The 17,667-nt window shown below is 40.7% G+C and overlaps 2 protein-coding genes across 4 annotated transcripts; one reads left to right on the plus strand and one right to left on the minus strand.

The window, feature by feature from the left end:
- Window positions 1-930: 930 nt before the first annotated feature.
- On the plus strand, window positions 931-8,164 carry LOC308394800 (ubinuclein-1-like; the record flags this gene model as incomplete). 2 transcript variants are annotated; one of them, XM_080879336.1, is made up of 14 exons in its annotated part: window positions 931-1,152; window positions 1,612-1,716; window positions 2,092-2,190; window positions 2,446-2,586; window positions 2,729-2,820; window positions 2,907-3,492; window positions 3,595-3,665; window positions 4,421-4,550; window positions 4,643-4,767; window positions 5,169-5,249; window positions 5,359-5,502; window positions 5,598-5,645; window positions 5,752-6,329; window positions 8,028-8,164. In XM_080879336.1, the coding sequence occupies 13 exons, from the start codon at window positions 931-933 to the stop codon at window positions 6,305-6,307; spliced, it is 2,400 nt and encodes a 799-aa protein (XP_080735462.1). In that variant the 3' UTR covers window positions 6,308-6,329; window positions 8,028-8,164. The 2 variants fall into 2 exon arrangements, with proteins under 2 accessions (XP_080735462.1, XP_080735461.1); XM_080879335.1 differs by lacking the exon at window positions 8,028-8,164 and adding an exon at window positions 6,907-7,025.
- LOC308394801 (hemicentin-1-like) lies at window positions 7,054-16,780 on the minus strand. Of its 2 annotated transcripts, none has more exons than XM_080879338.1 (7): window positions 16,500-16,780; window positions 13,009-13,123; window positions 12,539-12,614; window positions 9,796-9,934; window positions 9,404-9,721; window positions 8,339-8,566; window positions 7,054-8,146 (listed from the first exon to the last, which is right to left on the minus strand). In XM_080879338.1, the coding sequence occupies exons 1-7, from the start codon at window positions 16,552-16,554 to the stop codon at window positions 8,076-8,078; spliced, it is 1,002 nt and encodes a 333-aa protein (XP_080735464.1). In that variant the 5' UTR covers window positions 16,555-16,780; the 3' UTR covers window positions 7,054-8,075. The 2 variants fall into 2 exon arrangements, with proteins under 2 accessions (XP_080735464.1, XP_080735463.1); XM_080879337.1 differs by having other exon boundaries at window positions 7,055-8,146; window positions 13,009-13,168.
- Window positions 16,781-17,667: the final 887 nt, after the last annotated feature.

The raw sequence follows: 17,667 nt of genomic DNA on the forward strand, positions 1-17,667 counted from the left end.
CAGACAATCTTCCTCTTCTGCAAATAGAACTACTGAAAAAAAAATTTTTTTTTATTCTTTGTAAAAGTATTTTTCACGTTATTTATATTAACTGTTACATAAATCTGCTTTGAGACATGTGCTTGTTGCCATGCAGAAACCAAATAACTAAAAACTCTTGTGGAACAGCATGAATACATTACCTACATTTTTTATTAGAATGGTCACCCCCTCAGAAAATTTGCTGCCCTCCCTAATGGCCCATCCTGGTAAAACTGTCTTATGTTGGTAATAATTCGAATAAACGTGAGCACAAGAGAGAGAAAGACAGCCTACAATGAGTTGAAACATTAACATTAACTTATAATTATTTATTCCTGTTTAGAACACATTATTGTGGATTTCAAAATCTTATTTGCTTTTCATATGTAGGCCTACCTATTGTCAGTGATATCAACTTTAATAACAACGTCTCTCTTTTTTGCAATATTTTTCAAGCAACCTATATTTGACAACAGCATAATAAAACTGGAAATTCTGTTTTTTGTGCGCAATCCCCAATATTTTTAGTGGTGCCTATATTGGCCACCCCTATGAAAAAAATCTGGAGGCGCCACTGATAGATAAGCGGAAGAAAATGGATGGATACTTAGGATAATACAGAGCCAGTACTTGGCACTCCCAAAGCTTTACAGACGTTTTTCCAGAATCCTGTTTCTCTTTCAACACGTTCTTCTTCCACCTGGTTCTGAGAGAGTTTTATGCGTGAGAAACGAAGAAGACGGACCATCTTTAAAGAAATAAACCTCGCTTTAAACAAACGGGATTGCTTGCCAAGGTAACACAGTTGGGCACGTGCGCGCACACCTGCCGCAGTTTGAGTTTAATTAAACTCTCTTTGCCCGTCTCCTCAGTTCAAACCAAACCAGACTCCGGTGTGCTGTCGCTGGGATGGCTGAACCCCGGAGAGTTCAGCTGTTTACTCTCAGCAGTGATGCGCCCTCTTCTAACTCGCCTTCGACCCACAGGTGTCCGTCAGGGGTTCCGCAGATGGAAGAATCCCGCTCAGATCGACCCGCTGACACTGAAACAGTCCGGCTCGTCCTCACATTATTTGAGCCCGACGAGCGGAGCTTCCCGGAGTTCAGCTACAGGCAGCTTGTTGATGACAAGGTGGGATTAAGTCACGACCTCCACCCTCCTAACCTGTAACCAGTTAAGATACAAACAGACCCGTGACTGTAGTTAGTCTGGGTTAAGTAGGCTAAATATTTTTTAGGCTTTTGGCTAACCACATGAAATTGTAAACCATTTAAGGTATTACACACACAAAAAGCAGTTCAGTTTTAATTCAGTTGGAACTGCATTGCTAATTCAGCAGCAGCCTTTGCTTAGTTTCAAAAGTGGGTTAAAAAACTAACTTTTTAAAGCCAGAGCTGGGTTTAAAAGTTAGATAATAGTCAAAGTGGGACAAAGATCTGCTTTAACACTCACAGTGGGAGTAAATTGCTATTCTGAATGACTTGATTTGTTAATCTCATGAAAAACTAATAAACATGCTGGTTGCATTGGAGCCAGACGTGTTCAATTTCCTGTAAAACAATGGCTGGCATGGCATTTAATGGGTTTCAGATAAGTCAGTCAAAAATTGAAGGACCACTGAGCAGACTAGAGGAGGAAGAAAAGAGGGAGAACGATGAAGTCGCTGCCATTGCAAGGAAGTTGGAAGAAAAATATGTGAGTAGCCTTTTACTCTTGTAAACATGTACACAGATTTTGTTTGGGGGGGGGGGGGGTTTCGGTGTTTTTTGTGAGGGTTGATGGGTGCTTGTCTACAGCTGGGTGGCCCAGAGGTCAGCCTGGACACGATAACCTGAGAATCCAATACAATGTGATAAAGAGAACGTTCATATATTAAGGCTTAATAAATTATGTTCACTTTTGGTAACACAGGTTGTGCCTCCGAAAGCAGCCTGTTACTCCCTTTGTTATTTAAAAAACAAATTACCTTATTAACCTATAAGATTAAACTGATGTGTGAACAGAAGGTGGCAATCACTATGATAAATATTTGTAAATGGTGCAGTAATGTTATGCTTCCTCTCAATACAGGGTGCCAAACCTAAGAAAAAAAAGGACCGCATCCAGGACTTGATCGACATCGGATTTGGTTATGATGACGAGGATTCTTTCATTGACAACTCTGAGGCTGTGAGTCGGTGTTAGAACACCTTTTGAAATTTCTCACAGCTGGTATAAACTCGTCCTTGCCTGCTGTGCTGCACAAAAAGACGGTTTGATTTCTAGATTATGACAATGACCTCACTCACCACTGAGTAAATGTTCTTTCTGCTTAAGCATTAGCTCGCTGCTGCACGTGAAAGCTCTCAACAGCCATCATGTGTACTGCTTGTGGTTATACAGTCCCTCAGTAGTTTCTGTAATTGTATTACATACTGCTTTTAGTATGACGAGTTCGTGCCATGCTCCATCACCACCAAATTTGGTGGGTTCTATGTGAATTCGGGCGTGCTGCAGTTCCGCCAGGCCTCTGACACCGAAGACGATGACCTCACAGCCGAAGAGGAAACGATTGAGATGACAAAAGTAAGCAGTAAGAGTACATGACTGGCTACGCTGAATATTTTGGCAAATCTGCTAAATAGATTTAAAAGGAAATTTTGCACCAACATTTTGGTTCTTTATAACGTTTTTGAGTTGTTTAACATGCCTTTGAACAATTTCCCAGAAACGTAAACTGAATAATGATCAGGAGAAGCCAGGGAAGAAGCTGTGCAGAGCAGATGGAGAGATAAAAAACAACATGGATCATAAGTTAAGGTGAGGCTGACCAAAGTTAGATACTGATGCTGTAAAGCTGACTTAACAACACTAAATTGTTCCCTTGTAATTTTCTTGTTTTGTAGCTCTATGTCTGAAATTGGGCAGACTGATGAGATGGAGATCAAAAAGAAGAAAAAGGCTGTTAGGACTCTGAGCGTCACCAGCATGCTGAAAAAGTTTCAAAAAGAAAAGGAGAGAGAGAGACAGAAGAGAGCGAGGGACAAGGCAGCTGCAAATCTGGGTGCAACAGTAACCCCTCTGTTTCCTGCAGATGCAGGTGGGGGTGGAGGCATGGGGCTAACTGACCCTCTTCTCAGTTTAATTGGTTCAACCAATGACCAAGCTCTGATTCAAGCAGCCAGCACAGTAGATTTTGATATTGATCTGGACTCTCTGTTAGAAGTCAGTGAAGAGATCTCATCGCCTAAATCACTTCCTCAACCAGCATTAGAGATGCAGCTGATCCAAAGCAAAACGGATGATTCCGTGCAGCTCGACACCTTTTCTGATCCCAAAACCCGAACTTCAACTTCAAAGAATAATTTTCTGGAGAAATGTGAACCAGAGCAAACCCAGCTTGTGTCAGATTCCAGTTCTACATCACAGAGCGCCCCGCTGCCAGAGGGACTTCCTCCAGCACTGAAAGACAGCATTAGAAACCTCACAGTGGTGAGATGTTATGTATTTCTGCTGAAAGGAAATGCCTGTGCACACTGTATAGGTTGACAAACTGATTGCAGTTTAATGAGCAATGTTTACACTGATTTTTAGGCGGCCAAGATATCAGAGGGAGAGTCAAAACTCAAGTTCTTCAGTCCAGATATCAACTCAATCCTGCTAGAGTGAGTTCTCCCAAGTGAACATATTCAAATGTAAAACCATTAACAGTGAACAGAACATATTTCTCTTTGCAAGTTTAAGCGAAAGTCCTTCAGCACAGACATGCACAGCATACAAACTGCTGCTATTATTATTATTATTATTATTATTATTATTTTTTTAAAGAATGATGCTGAATTTAAGGGCAAAGAATTAAAAACAAAAAGAAATGAGGAATAATAATCTTGTCATGGAGATGGTGCGTCTATATAAGGCCAGGCTGAGTGTGTGTGTGTGTATGTATGTAGATATAGTGATAGATATACCTCAATGACTCATTCTTTCAGAAACTACTAGGAAGTGGTATTTATTTATATTAGGTGATCACGTTTTGTGGAACTTGAATGCTCGTGTAAGAAAAAGTTGGACAGTGCCTGCTTCAAGTTCAGGTATTGACCTGCAAACCTTGATCTTGACCTTAAATTTGCTACACACGTGATTATCTGATCAAAAATCTTGTTATACCTATACTCATGCCTAAGATTTCAAATAATCTCCTTCGCAAATTTTAACCGGTTTACACACAGATTAGCATGGCATACAAAGATAGTAGCTATGTAGGTGCAGCGTCACAAAGCCGCTTTTATGGCTGCATGCTCAAAGGTATACAAAGCAGTATATAACTCACTAACCCTTTAACTAAATGTGTACCTGTTCCACCTGAGATATTGAGTGTGGTGTTTAAATGCATGTTTCTGCTCTTGGTGTTTCGGCACAGCATTGAGTTACAGTGTCGGGAGCAGAGTGGGTCACTGCGCTCCAAGGTGTACACACACCTGTCGTCTTTCCTGCCCTGTAGCAGAGATACGCTTCTCAAACGTGTAAAGAAACTGCTAATCGCACAAGTGGTGAGTGTGCTCATGTGTTCAGCTGCATTTCTATTACAGAGTTGTAAATTATTTATACTTGTGTGACCTGCTTTTTATGCCCTCTTGATAAGGGGGAGCCCCCTGGGGTGGAAAATCCCATGCAGAAACTTAAAGATGCCATTGGAAGATCTATGCCTGAGCAGATTTCATGTTTCAATGAAGAATGTCAGGCGTATGAACAAGTCAAGACTTCAAAGTAAGTTCATTTATTCTTGGAAAATGGAGGTGAGACTATCAGCTACTAGTGTCTATAATTTTATTTAACAAAATAAAATCTCCTTTCCTACTTACCACGTTGTCTCATCTCCCATTCTTAGCCACAGTTGTGGCTGTATTTAAATATTACAATCTTTTCTTATGGCTGACACAACCAAATTGTACAATTTCAAAAAGGCAGATGCGACATGAGCATTACTCTACAGCATGTACATGCAACTGCTAGGCTGGGATCAGCATTTACTCAGCTTGAACAGCACTCTGGCTTCTAGGCTAGCTTAGCATTAGCATGTTGGCTGTGCAGGTGCTTGCAAAGAGAATTGGACTACTGGAAACCATCCCTAGCCCTCTGTGATAATGGCATTTTCTGTTTATCTAAAGAGCAACAGAGGACAATGATGAGGAGAAAACTGGGAGAAAAGCAGGTCCTAAGAAAGTGTTCAAGTGGAATGAGGAGATCAGGTAAGCTGTAAAGATCAATCACGTGTTAACATGTTTTATTTCAGTAAGATCTTTTAAAACTGTGCTTTAGTCCATGAAAACGGACACTTTGACCTGTTCTGTCATTTAGAGAGTGTTTGGGCCAAGTGCTGAAAGCAAAAGCAGACAATTATAAAAAGGAAAGGAAGGGGGAACAGGAGGTTGAAGAGCATCTCAAGATCTTTCTTGACAATGAGGTCAAACCGCTTTGGCCAAAAGGGTGGATGCAATCAAGGTAAACTATAATGGTGCAGTTTCAGTCCTGAAACTTTATTTTCATACTTTTAACTATACACATGTTACGACTTAAATGTCTTTTTTCTCTCTCAGGGTTCTGATGAAGGAGAGCAGGAAATTGTTACATCTCTCGTCATTACTGTGAGTGCAGCGATGGGCGGAATTAAATGCTGTTACTTGTATGAATTTCTACATAAAATGTTTAAAGTTATTTACCAAAAATGCAAGCATTGTTTCACATGTTTAGAACGAAGAAGGCCAAGTGTGAGAAGAAGCAGTCATGTTCATTCTCAGATGACTGTAATGACGATTGGGGAAATTCACCACTGACAGAAATGTCCAGAGGAGCAGCTTCTGCCTTCACCGAAGGCTCCGATAGACTCAGTTCTGTTGTTCACGAGGGTGCTGCCACGAAGAAGGGCGAGGTCAAAAAAGTGGAAATGAATGTCAGAGCCACCTCAAATGCAGAGTCGGAGAAATCTCAAGTTGATGAGACTCCCACTCATTCCCTCCTGGATCTCCTTGCTGAACAAGCCCTGGCTCAGGAGCAACACCTCCCAGGGCTCCAGGAGCTCCTAGCAGAAGTTGCAAAAACCAAGTGTTTTGTTCATCACTGGAGCTTCTCGGAGACACAGAGTTCTCCCCTACTCCCTCCTCCTCCTCCTCAGTCCAGCCCAGTTGGTTTCCCAGCACAGAGTATATGTGGTGACATTTTGCCTCAGATGCTTCAGGTTGGAGGCACCAAACATGCAGATGCTGTTCAGGTGCACAGAGTCTCTGAAGGTGATGGTGCTACAAAATGACAACCTTCAACAAAGACATGCAGTAAGTTGTATATTTTCTTTTTACTCTAACATTACAACAACTCTGAATTTAGAGTAGTGCTCCTCATGTTCAGTTTTCTTTCTGTCTTAATAAAAGGGGATGAAAAGGGGACACTCCAATGATTTAGGGAATTAATTGGATAGCAGTTTTATAGAACTGAACTAAAATGATCAGAAATGCTCAAAATGACAAAAATCAACAACCGAAGGGACATGTTTGTACTTGAAACAAAATTAATTTCAAATTCAAATCTCATATTTAGACAAAATAAAAGATGGCTGTAGCTCCAAGGTTCAAAATTGGCTCCAAAATCCTGAAACCTGCATTCTGTCTTCTAAGAGTGAGAGGATTATCCAGGATGTGTGTTAGCTAATGGTTTCTAAACGACAATGGCAGCAAAAACTTCATTGTGGGACCAAACCAGTGTGTGACATCATGGTTTAGTAGTTTACGTTTTTATCAAACGCAACACATCAATTGCTACAAGATGCTTTATGTATTCCAATAAGTTTCAATGTCAAAATAAAAGCTTTATAATCAACATTTTGTCAAGTAGATAAAATGTTTTTCTTTTTAGATGGAGCAGAATCGTTGAAGATGAACTGGGCACATGAGGTTCTAATGGAGTAGTTCTTATACTAAAATCAACAAAGTTAATGTCTTAAACTACACACTTTCACTTAATACATAATAAAGAGAGCATGTCATAGCTGTTTATTTGGTGCTTTATTTTCTTAACATTTTGTACAGCAACTGAAGGTTTTAGTAATGATTCATGTTACCAACTTGACTGAGGCTAGTAACAAATGACTCAAAACAACAAAGTTCAACTGCCTAGTCAGCTTATTTAAGCTGAAATTTATTGTGCAATGAAAGTATTGCAAGGAGTAATGCAGGAGCTGTGAATAAGGATGTAAAAATAAAATGTCTCAACGAGCCTAAAGGATGATGAGGAAGTCTAAAGTTACCCAACTAAAGAGCAGGCTGTTAGCCTCTTGTACCATTTGGGTGCAGCTTTTGCTTTGACAGCTAACCCAGACAGTTTCCAAAAGGGGGTGGAGCAGGACACTTGGACAGTGGGTTGACACATACATTATGCCCAATGATTTATTTAAATTTTTTACCCTCACCCACATCAACACATTGATCCAGTTTTCCAAATCCAAAGAAAATCCTTCCAAAAACTCTTGGATTCTTTACATGGCAGGATGGGGGCGTAACTCAGCATTTCTTCAGATATCAAATAGTAATGAAACACCATTGTGATGTTCAAAAGAAAATAAGACAACCAGATATCTTTCTGGATGCCTTTGCTGGACTGTCTCGCCTTATTTCCAGTTTCAGCTCTTTAAAAGTAAATTGTTTTTAACTAAATCATACTGCTTTCACATACCCATGAACACTGAGTGATTAAGGACTAAAATGTGAATTTCTTTCTAGAGAAGCTTTCAGTCTGGAAGATGTGAACTTTGCCTTTTGGGCAGATAACAAAGGCAGCTTACGGTAGTTACATAAGAACATGTACCTGGACAGAAGTTCAGCAACAAAACGATTAAAAAGAACAACTAGAGAGCATAATCTGCTTTTAGTGAGACTCCACTGTCTTTGAAATGCACATAAAGACATTCAAATTCAAAGCTGAGCCTTAAGGACACAAGGAATGACACAGCAATGAACATTAATCTGCATTTTCTACAGCAGGAGCACTTTTATCCAAGTAACGTGGAAAGAGGAACTTTTAAGGTTTTACACGTGAGTTATCATCTGGGTAAGAAGAACAAGCAGCAAGAAATGTCCACAACAGCTGTTTGCAGTTCCTGGAAAGCAGAAGAAACAGTTTTCAGCACAAGATTACTCCAAACCTTCAGTTTAGGATTCTTCTCATTTACATGATCATATATCAGAACAAAAGCTTTCTCAAACTCCAAGAAGGATGATTTGGAACAATGAAAGTAGAAATGTTAACAGGGAGCATTAATTGTGTTCAGTAGTAATGCAGACAACCCTACCTCTGGCAGGAAGGATTTTCACTTCCACTGTGAAGTTTTTTGAAAATAATCCTTTAGCTTGGATTGTGTAATTTCCAGCATCCTTTTTATTTAAATGAGAGGGTGGGGCAACTATCTGCCCATTTCTGAACCAGGTCACTGATGGCTGAGGGTTTCCTGTCACCTCACATGGGAATCTCTCGCCCTCTGTCACCTTAAGTTTTACAGGACAGCTAAGCTGTGGTGCAACTGAAACAAGGAAAAACAATCAGTGGAAGAAAAGACACCTAATACATTTTATCTAATGAAAGAAGCTCTGTTTGTTCACTTTTCTAGTAAGAAGAAAAATATGGTTTAAGCAGTTCTATGTAACACTTTACAGCTGACGGTATATGACTGGAGAACAAAGAGTGCAGTTTCATTTGAAGTAGTTTATATATGTGATTCTTGAAATTGCAGGAGGAAACATTACACAACAGCTTTATATTGCCTCATTAAAATGCTTCTTGAGTGATAAACTGGTTTGTAGAGCAGAAAGTCTTCAGTCATATGTTATTAACAGTGCATATATTGTGACTATGGCAGAAGCTCTGGTGGTCATTTTCCACAGTCAATAAGTAAATAAATATTAGGATTATCCACACCTGAACTGTGTTGATATGTTCTTTGCTGTGTTTTCTGCACGGTTGTCACTCCCATGTAAAAAAGCAATTTTGGAAATGCTGTTGTGGCTTTACCATAATATTGCATCCTGCGCACTGAGCAGATCAGGTTATACTTACAGAGCTGTTATGCTGTTTTAAGCTTTGATAACCATATGCACATTAAATGTAGCCTGGGTAAGTAGTTGTTCAGTGATGCTGGGAAAGCTCCAGGTGGCAGAACTGGAGCTCAAAATGTACGTGTTTTAAATGGATGCTGCAGTGTTTGAAGCAAATAGCTTGCATCTACCCTTTTGGCCTTACAGAAAAAGCAAAGAGGGATCCTAAAGATGTGGAGAGGGGAAAAAGAACTAAAGGGGAAATTAAAAAACAGAATCCACATAAATTCCAAAAATTTGTAGCGCAGATCACTGGTTTCACTTACAGAGTTTTTGTGACGCCATCACTGGAAGGTGCTGTGGTCCTTCAGGTCCCAGCTCAAGTTTGGCTTCACACCAGTACTGAGCTTCAGTGTCTTCTTTACTGGATACGATGTTCAGAGTGAAGCTCTGAGTCACTGGTTTCTTCTCACTGGATGTATTCGAGTGCATCTGAGCCAGCATTTTCTCCCCACTGTAGAAGGTCACGAGGACATTTTCAGCAGGCGCAACCGCTGTAACGTGGCACTGTAGAGTATACCGATCACCCTCAAACGGTGACTCACTGTGATTTAGAAATGTGATGGATACTCTGTCTGGAGGCTCTGTGGAGAGAGGTTGGCATATCAGCCATGTAAAGTGCTTCATGCATGTCAGAAGGATAATGCTGTTGACTTACTGTAGACTATTAGGGTGAGTTTACTGTAACACTGTCCTCCCTGTTCAGATAGGGCAAAACACACAGGCTTGATGGTCCAGTCAGTCATCTTCTCAACACTCCAGATCAGAAAACCTTGTGATGTAAAGTTAGGACGGTTCTGGAGTGGCAAAGGGTAACAAATCGCAAAGCTATTCAGATTTTTTTCTTTTTTCCCTCAAGTGAAGGCAATGAACAATAAACACAATTTTTTTTTTTTGTGTGTGTGTGTGTGTGTGTGTGTGTGTGTGTGTGTGTGTGTGTTCATCACACTCAAGTGTCAGCCCATTAAACTAATTTTAATATTAACAAGTAAACAAAATGCTGTTTCTAAATGGTGTTTATTATTAAGGGGAAATTAACTGTGGTGTATCACGTCTTTGAAAAGCGGAGTTCAACGTCTGTAGCCATACACAGGTCTGATTACTGCCACACCTGTGCTCGATCAAATCTCTTAAATAGGACCTGCCTGACAAAGTAGAGTAGACCAAAAAGTCCTCCAAAACTAGAAATCATGCTGCGATCGAAGGAAATTCGGGTACAAGTGAGAAACGATGTAACTCAGATCTCAGTCTGGATAAGGTTATAAAGCCATTTCTAAAGCTATGGGACTCCAGCGAGCCACAGTGAAAGACATTATCCACAAATGGCGAAAACATGGAACAGTGGTGAACTTTCACTGGCTGAACAAAGTTACCCCAGGACCTCAGCAACGACTCATCCACCCCGGAACAAAGAACGGTAGGCCTCTCTTGCTTCAGTTCAGTGTTCATGACATCACCATAAGGTAGAGACTGGGCAAAAATGTCCCCAAATGGTTCCAAGATGAAAACCACTGCTGAGCAAAAGGAACATAAAGGCGTAGTTCAGTTTTCCAGAAAACATCGTGATGATCTCCAAGCCTTGAAAAATGGTCAGACTGGGTGTGTCCCATTATTTGTGGCATAAAAGTAACTCAGCATTTCAGAAAAGGAACGGCATACCAACAGTAAAACGTTGTGGCAGTAATGTGATGGTCCAGTGCTGCTTTGTTGCCTAGGGATCTGGGAGACTTGATCTGGTAAATGGAACCATGGATCTACCAAAACATCTTGAAGGAGAATATCCAGCCATCTGTTTGTGTCCTCAAGCTGAAGAGCACTTGGTTTTTGCAGAAAGACAGTGATCCAAAACACTCCAGCAAGTCCACCTCTAACTTAAGAAAAAGAGCAGGACTGCTTTGGAGTCCTGACCTGAATCAGATTAAGATGCTGTGGCATGACCTTAAAAAGGTAATTCATGCTTGAAAACCCTTGATTTTGGCTGAATTACAACAATTCTGCAAAGACAAGTGGTCCAAAATTCCTCCAAAGTGCTGTAAAAGACTCATTGCCAGTGATCACAAATGTTTGATTGCAGTTGTTGCTGCTTAGGGTTGCCCAACCAGTTATTAGGTTTAGGGGGCAATCACTTTTTTACAAAGAACAATGTAGGTGGACCTCCAAAACTAGTTCATGCATTTATTACATCTAGGCTCGATGACGGTAATTCATTATTATAAGGATGCCTTAAAAACTCCCTGAAATGCCTTTACTTGAGGTGAAATGCTGCAGCAAGAATACTGACATAGACTAGTAAGAGAGTACATATTTCTTCTATATTGTCTTCTCTTCATTGGCTCCCTGTTAAATCCAGAATCAGATTCAAAATCATCATTCCAAAATACGTCTTTTAAGAATTTTTAGTACTGTATCACCCCATCAGATCACTTCACAGTCAGACTGAGTTCACATGTGGTTCCTAGAGTATTAAAAAGTAGAATGGGAGACAGTCTCCAGCTTTCGGGCTCCTCTTTGGTGGAACCGGTTCCTAGTTTGAATTTAGGAGACAGATTCCTTCTTTACTTTTAAGTTTACTCTTAAGACTTTCCTTATTGACAATTATGCTGAAATTATGCTCTCTTCCACAGTGTCTTTTTTTCCTGTGTCCTTCTCTTCACCCCCAACCAATCTCAACAATTGCCTGCCCCTCCCTGGGCATGGTTCTTCCATGGGTTTCTTCTCGTTAAAAAGTTTTTCCTATATAAATAATATTGAATTGAATTTACCTTCACCACTTCTGCTGCTTCCATGGTAACCTTTTCATCTGTCTTCCTCTGATTTACACATCTATCCTGTTTTGGTTGTACTTTCATTCCTCTTCTCCTCTGAGCATACCTCCACGTCTCCAGGTTCTTTTCCACCTACTCCATACTCTCACTACTGATCACAATTTCATTAGTGAGCATCATAGTCCATGCAGACTCCAGCCTCGCCTCATCTGTCAGACTATCAATCACTACTGTCAACAAGAAGTGGCTCACAGCCGATCCCTGATGTACTCACACCTCACCAATGTCTCGCTGTCCTCAGACATGTCTGGCACCATCCTTGCATCTTCTGCCATTCCTGACTTCTTCAGGCAGTACCCCAGTTCCTATCTTGGCACCCTATCATGTCCTTTAGATCCACAAACACAGTGCAACTCTCAATACTTCTCAGTCTTTATTTCCCAATACACTTCACACTTATCATAACTCTCTTTGCATTGGATATGAAGTTGTGAAGACTGTGTGATGAAAATATACAGCTCTCTTATATAAAACTACAAAGTGAGGATATAAGCCTTATATTTAGTTTAGTTAGTGGGTGTTGTTTGGTTCTCAACATATAAAACACTGTGTATAATCAAACACTGATTAACCTACCAGTGGGACTTCCCAACCAATGCCAAAATACCCCATTCTTTGTATGGAGCAGTTAGCTTTGACTGGATCTCCAAACCTGTAAAAGGAGATACACAATTAATTCCCTCAGACACGCAGATGATTCTGTTAATTTGGTGACATTTTCTTGATGTTGCCTCTTACATTTCAATACAAGTCATGACAGCAACTGAAATATTTAATAGTTGGAAATTGATCCAAGATAAAAATCAGAGTGCTGATCTTTGCACCATAGATTTCAGAAGCTCAACACAAGGTCAAAACCTCGTGAACCTTTCTGAACAATGAAATACCACAAGGTCACCATGTCTGAGTGACACCAAGCTATCATTTTACTGTCCAAAAAGGCTTTAAACTGCACAGATGAGTGAACAGCAAGTTAGTGCACACAGACTCTTATCACTGACCACCTACGTCAGCCTGAAATAATCACTCACTCTTTTTTGCCATACCTGACCACCACAGTGGAGGGTGATATCTTTAGAGGGCAGAGGACACTTTGTGTTGATTCTCCAGGTGTGATGGGAGAAGCGACAAGGCTGACATTTGGAAAGGGAAGTGCGAATTCTGGTGGAAGAGATGGTGTGCTAGTGAAAACAGGGTATGAAGTACCTGAGGTTAAGGGAGTGGGAGAAAGAGCAAGATATAATAAGTCATGAAAGTAAACACTGTGTACTGTATCTTTAAGGTCTGTGCAAAATCATTTTGCACTTTTATTTTTATCAGAAATCCACACAACATGTTTTAACTAAGAAATAAAAAAGATCTAATTTTCCTCGCTTTACTATAATAATCCAAGTCTTTAGTTGCTAAAGCTTTCCTTACGAATGTCAGCTTATGCAACTTTAGACTGCATGTTGTACCTTTCTGTCTAAGTTCAATCTGTGGGGCAGCAATACTGTAAAACCTTGTGTTACGTGTACTTTTTTTTTAATAAACTGGAAGAAAACCTCAAAATACTATAAAATATTTCATGCAGGCTCAATCATCCAGGTAAGGAAATCCCAAAATGTTGATTCTGTTCATCTGGATGTAGATTTTTCAGTGGGAGAAACTCTAGCAACTTCTTCAGTTGAGACTGAATGAGGAACAAACGTTTCTCCCACTGAAAACGCTACATCCAGATGAACAGAATCAACTTTTTGGGGTTTATCCATTGTGCTTGTTAAAAAAAAAAAAAAAAACTGTTAAAAATTCATTGTGAGCTTTCTGAAAATGAAAGTAGCTACAAAAACACTGCAGACAGTGACTTTTTAAATGTACTTTTTTTAAAAAATGTTTATTTATTTATATTATTTATTATTTTGCCTCTGTACACCACCACAATGGATTTTTAAATGTATTTAAATAAAGTGTTCTTAATACTTGGAGGAAAATCCTTTAATCACTCCCTGGATTTTCGAACCCATGGACAATTACTGTGTTCCCTCCCTTGAGATGCTTTGCCAGGCCGTTTCTGCAACCACTCGCACCCCATTTGTGCGTCTCTCTGCATTCAGTTTTATCTTCAGTCACTGAAAAGCTGCTCTGCTGGGAGTTGCGGTATGCTTTGAGTCAAAATCTATTTACGCTGTGAAGCACTGTCTTATAAAATTTGGCTGAACTTGGGCAGAGAGCCCTTTACGCTTCAGGATTCATCCTGCTGCTTTTATCAGCAGTCAGTTAGCGGTATGGATCCTGATGTCACACAGTGGAAATTTGTATTTATCTTGTATATTGTTTTTATTCTGATTTTTAGTGTTTATTTATGAGTGTTGTTTTGTTTGCATGGTTTTATTCTGTTTCTATTGCATGGTTTTTAGTGTTTTATGTGACATGGTTTTTATCCACTGTGGACTGGCTGCACATGGGACAAATTAGCTGATAGGGACCACCTGCTGAGGCAGGGGTGTGTCCAGAGGTGGCCTATCAGCTGTGTAAAGACCTTTTAAATACAGGCTAGCTGAGCACTGAAGGAGAGAGGCTGGAAGGTTAATGCGAGATGGCCAGTGTGATGCGGCGACCAAGTCCTGACCTCATGGAACGGCAACAGTAAGAGACAACGCGTGTGATTGGCAGCAGGGCAGAGGTTTACCTCTGCCTGCATTTGTGAGTAGGGTCTCTACTGTTGTTTACTGGGTGCAGCTGGATTGGGAGAGGGTCACCATGGCCAAGAGCCAGGGCCGCTTCTTGGACCATTGTTCTGGCCCCTATTTGTTATGTTGCAGGACACCGACGCAAGGGGAGCTGTGGCGGTGGTCACATTATGGATTCGGGTGCAGAACGCAAGCCGGGCTGGGAAGTGATGGGCCAGCGGAAGGACAAGAAGATGGGTGGCTCTTTCTTGTCTGCTGAAGACTGGGCTGGCGTGGACTCTGCTCTAAAGGAGGAATTCCTGGCCTGCTGATGGACCCATAATGAACATGTGGCCTAATTATAGCAGGGGGGGTTTTAGTGAATGTAGAAAATGGTAGTTTTACGGGTTTTAGAATTGTTTTTAGTAGAGAGCAAACATTTTATTACATACATTTTAAGGGTGTTTTTATTTGTGCTCCCTGGCCTAGTAATAAACTGTTTCTGATCAGACCTGCTTCCTCTCTGTGCCCGTGGTATCTGACTCGCTTGCTCCCCCTTGTATTTTAAAGAATCTTTCTTTTTAGCGTGACATTCTGGCGCGACCGCTTTAGTGTTCGCCACGCGCTACACTTACACTGGATCCATACCGTGCCATAACAGTAAACGGCTTATGAAATGAAACACATTACATCATCTGTAAAACATGGTGGAGAGAATGCCATAAGATGGAAAAACAGAACATTAAGGAGGATACTGTACATGTAGACCTAACACACTGAATACCTGTGATGTTAAACCCAATACTATAAATAAAAACATGAATAAAAGGATGGGTCTCCTCCTATGTTTGTCCTGGCACTGTAACTCACATGATCTCATGAGTATTTTTTTTTCTCGGTCTTAACACAATACATGCAAGGGTCAATTAAATTTTGCCATCTCATGAACTAATACTCATTTTAGCTGATCTATTGTGAACTATTGTTTCATAGCATGCTGAATACACCCAGTGTGTTCCTCTGAGGAAGGAAGGACACCCTGCCCAAATCGTAAGAACTCGCTCCTCTTTTCAATTGACCATTGTTCCATCGAGTCCTGGGGTTGTTCTCCTGCCTATCAGATGATCTCACTGGCAGTAGGCGTGCCGGCTGTCAAAATTTATAGTTGTGTTTCCCATGTGCCACTCTGCAACGTGAACAATGCAGTACAACTGCCAGCTGGGTCAGCTTACAGAGAGCGTAGTCTCCGGACCAAACCAGGATCACAAGTCTCAAAACCTGAAGGATCAATGACGTCTTTTTTTTCCTGATTTGCAGATCTTTGGGGATGCTTCCATCCCCAAAGATGGGATGGAAATCTTTAAGGAAAAGCCTGCGTTCAAAATGTGAATGGGAAGTACTGTCAGCTAAGTCTGTCTAAGAATCACAAATTCAAATTTCTTCAGATGCAGAATGGAGCTTTACATGTGTAGATAATGTTTTGTGTTATGTTTTCAAATGTCTCATGTTTGATATGATCATGTGTAACCGCTTTGAATCCTCTCTAACAACATATTACGTTTTTTTAAAGTTAAATAGTTTCCTACAATTTTGGAAAAACCTGAGCTGAAATGCTTGGATTGGGTTAGCAGAGTAAAAAAAGTAACTTTACCCTCAGAAAAGTGATCACATGTCATTTTTAACTACAAATCAATTTGCCTCAGGGGTTCTTACAAGCGCAGCCACCACACTCTGCCCAGTCATCTTCAGTCCCAGTTATCTCTCTTGTCACACTCTTTAACCTTACTTTTTAACCTTATCTGCTTCTATCGCCCAATTGGCTTCTACACTGAACAGGTTCTTCTCATCAGAGCTGCCCACTGCACCCACTCAGCCATCAGTTCACTCACCTGAGTGGAAGAGCTGAAACAGCATGAGCGCAACGGCCCATCCAGGAGAAGCCATCCTTCTTCTATGTCACGTTAACAGCTGATCGATGCTGACGGTGCCACAGCCTGAGACTTATGAGGTAGCAGTGGGTTCTTTTAGTTTATGTGGAACTGTGGGGTGTGTGAGTGTGTGTGTATGTGTGTGTGAGTGAGTGAGTGAGTGAGTGCACATGTGGGTGTGGGGTGTGTGTATTTGCTTTGCTTCTGTGTGTCTGAAGTTGATGACGAGGGAGTTCCTTTGCTCTGGCCTCTGAAACCCACCATGGGCGTTCTCTGTTGGTATATGAAGAGAGGAAGGAAGGGAGGGTCAAGAAAAATGAAGTGTAGTGTTGCAACGTGGAGGGCAAGAATGTGTGTGTGTGTGTCTGTGTGTGTGTGCGCGTGTGTGTCTCTATGAGAGAGAAAGAGAGAGTAGTTACATAGCAATACACTGATACAGAGCTTTTGAGAATAAAAATAATCATCCCATTGATGTGTTATACTGGGGGAAAAAAGCACTAAAAAATCAGCTTCAATCAGCTAACAACATCTGATTGGTTTTTTCCCTTTTTTTTCTTCCACCATATAATCTATATATGACTCCTATTTATGTCTTAATGTCAATAATAGCGCCTCTCTTTCACTCATAAGCACAGCTTTTATGCTGAAGCATATCGTTAGTATAGGAAATTCCACAAAACTTGTCACTGACTCAACAGTTTTTTGTTTTGGGGTCTTTGAGCTCGTTGTTTTTGTTTTTATAGTCTGCATTACAGGCTTCATTGTCTCGGTTCCACTGATTCATACACTGACCAGAATTACGCACGGCTCTAAACATGCAGGGTGAAACCGGGGCAGAGCCAATTATGCACTCCTTCTGATAACATTTCCCCCACTGATTGCAGCTAAACCAACGCAAGATTATCAAAACCGCATCAGTTACAAAACAAAGAATTCTTTCACAGCGTTAAATTTAGTATAATTTGCAGGAAATTGCATGCCGGTAAATCAAGTTTGTGTGGTTCATTTAAATATGCTCCTCCCAGGAGCGTGTTTGAGAGAGAAACCGTGGGGTAGACTGGGGTTGGGTATCACACTTTTTACTCTTTGATGAACTGCTGTTCATTCATTCATCTATGACACTCTGAAA

Source organism: Rhamphochromis sp. 'chilingali', assembly GCF_963969265.1.
Source record: "Rhamphochromis sp. 'chilingali' genome assembly, chromosome: 4".
In the NCBI taxonomy this organism is placed as follows: Eukaryota; Metazoa; Chordata; class Actinopteri; order Cichliformes; family Cichlidae; genus Rhamphochromis; species Rhamphochromis sp. 'chilingali'.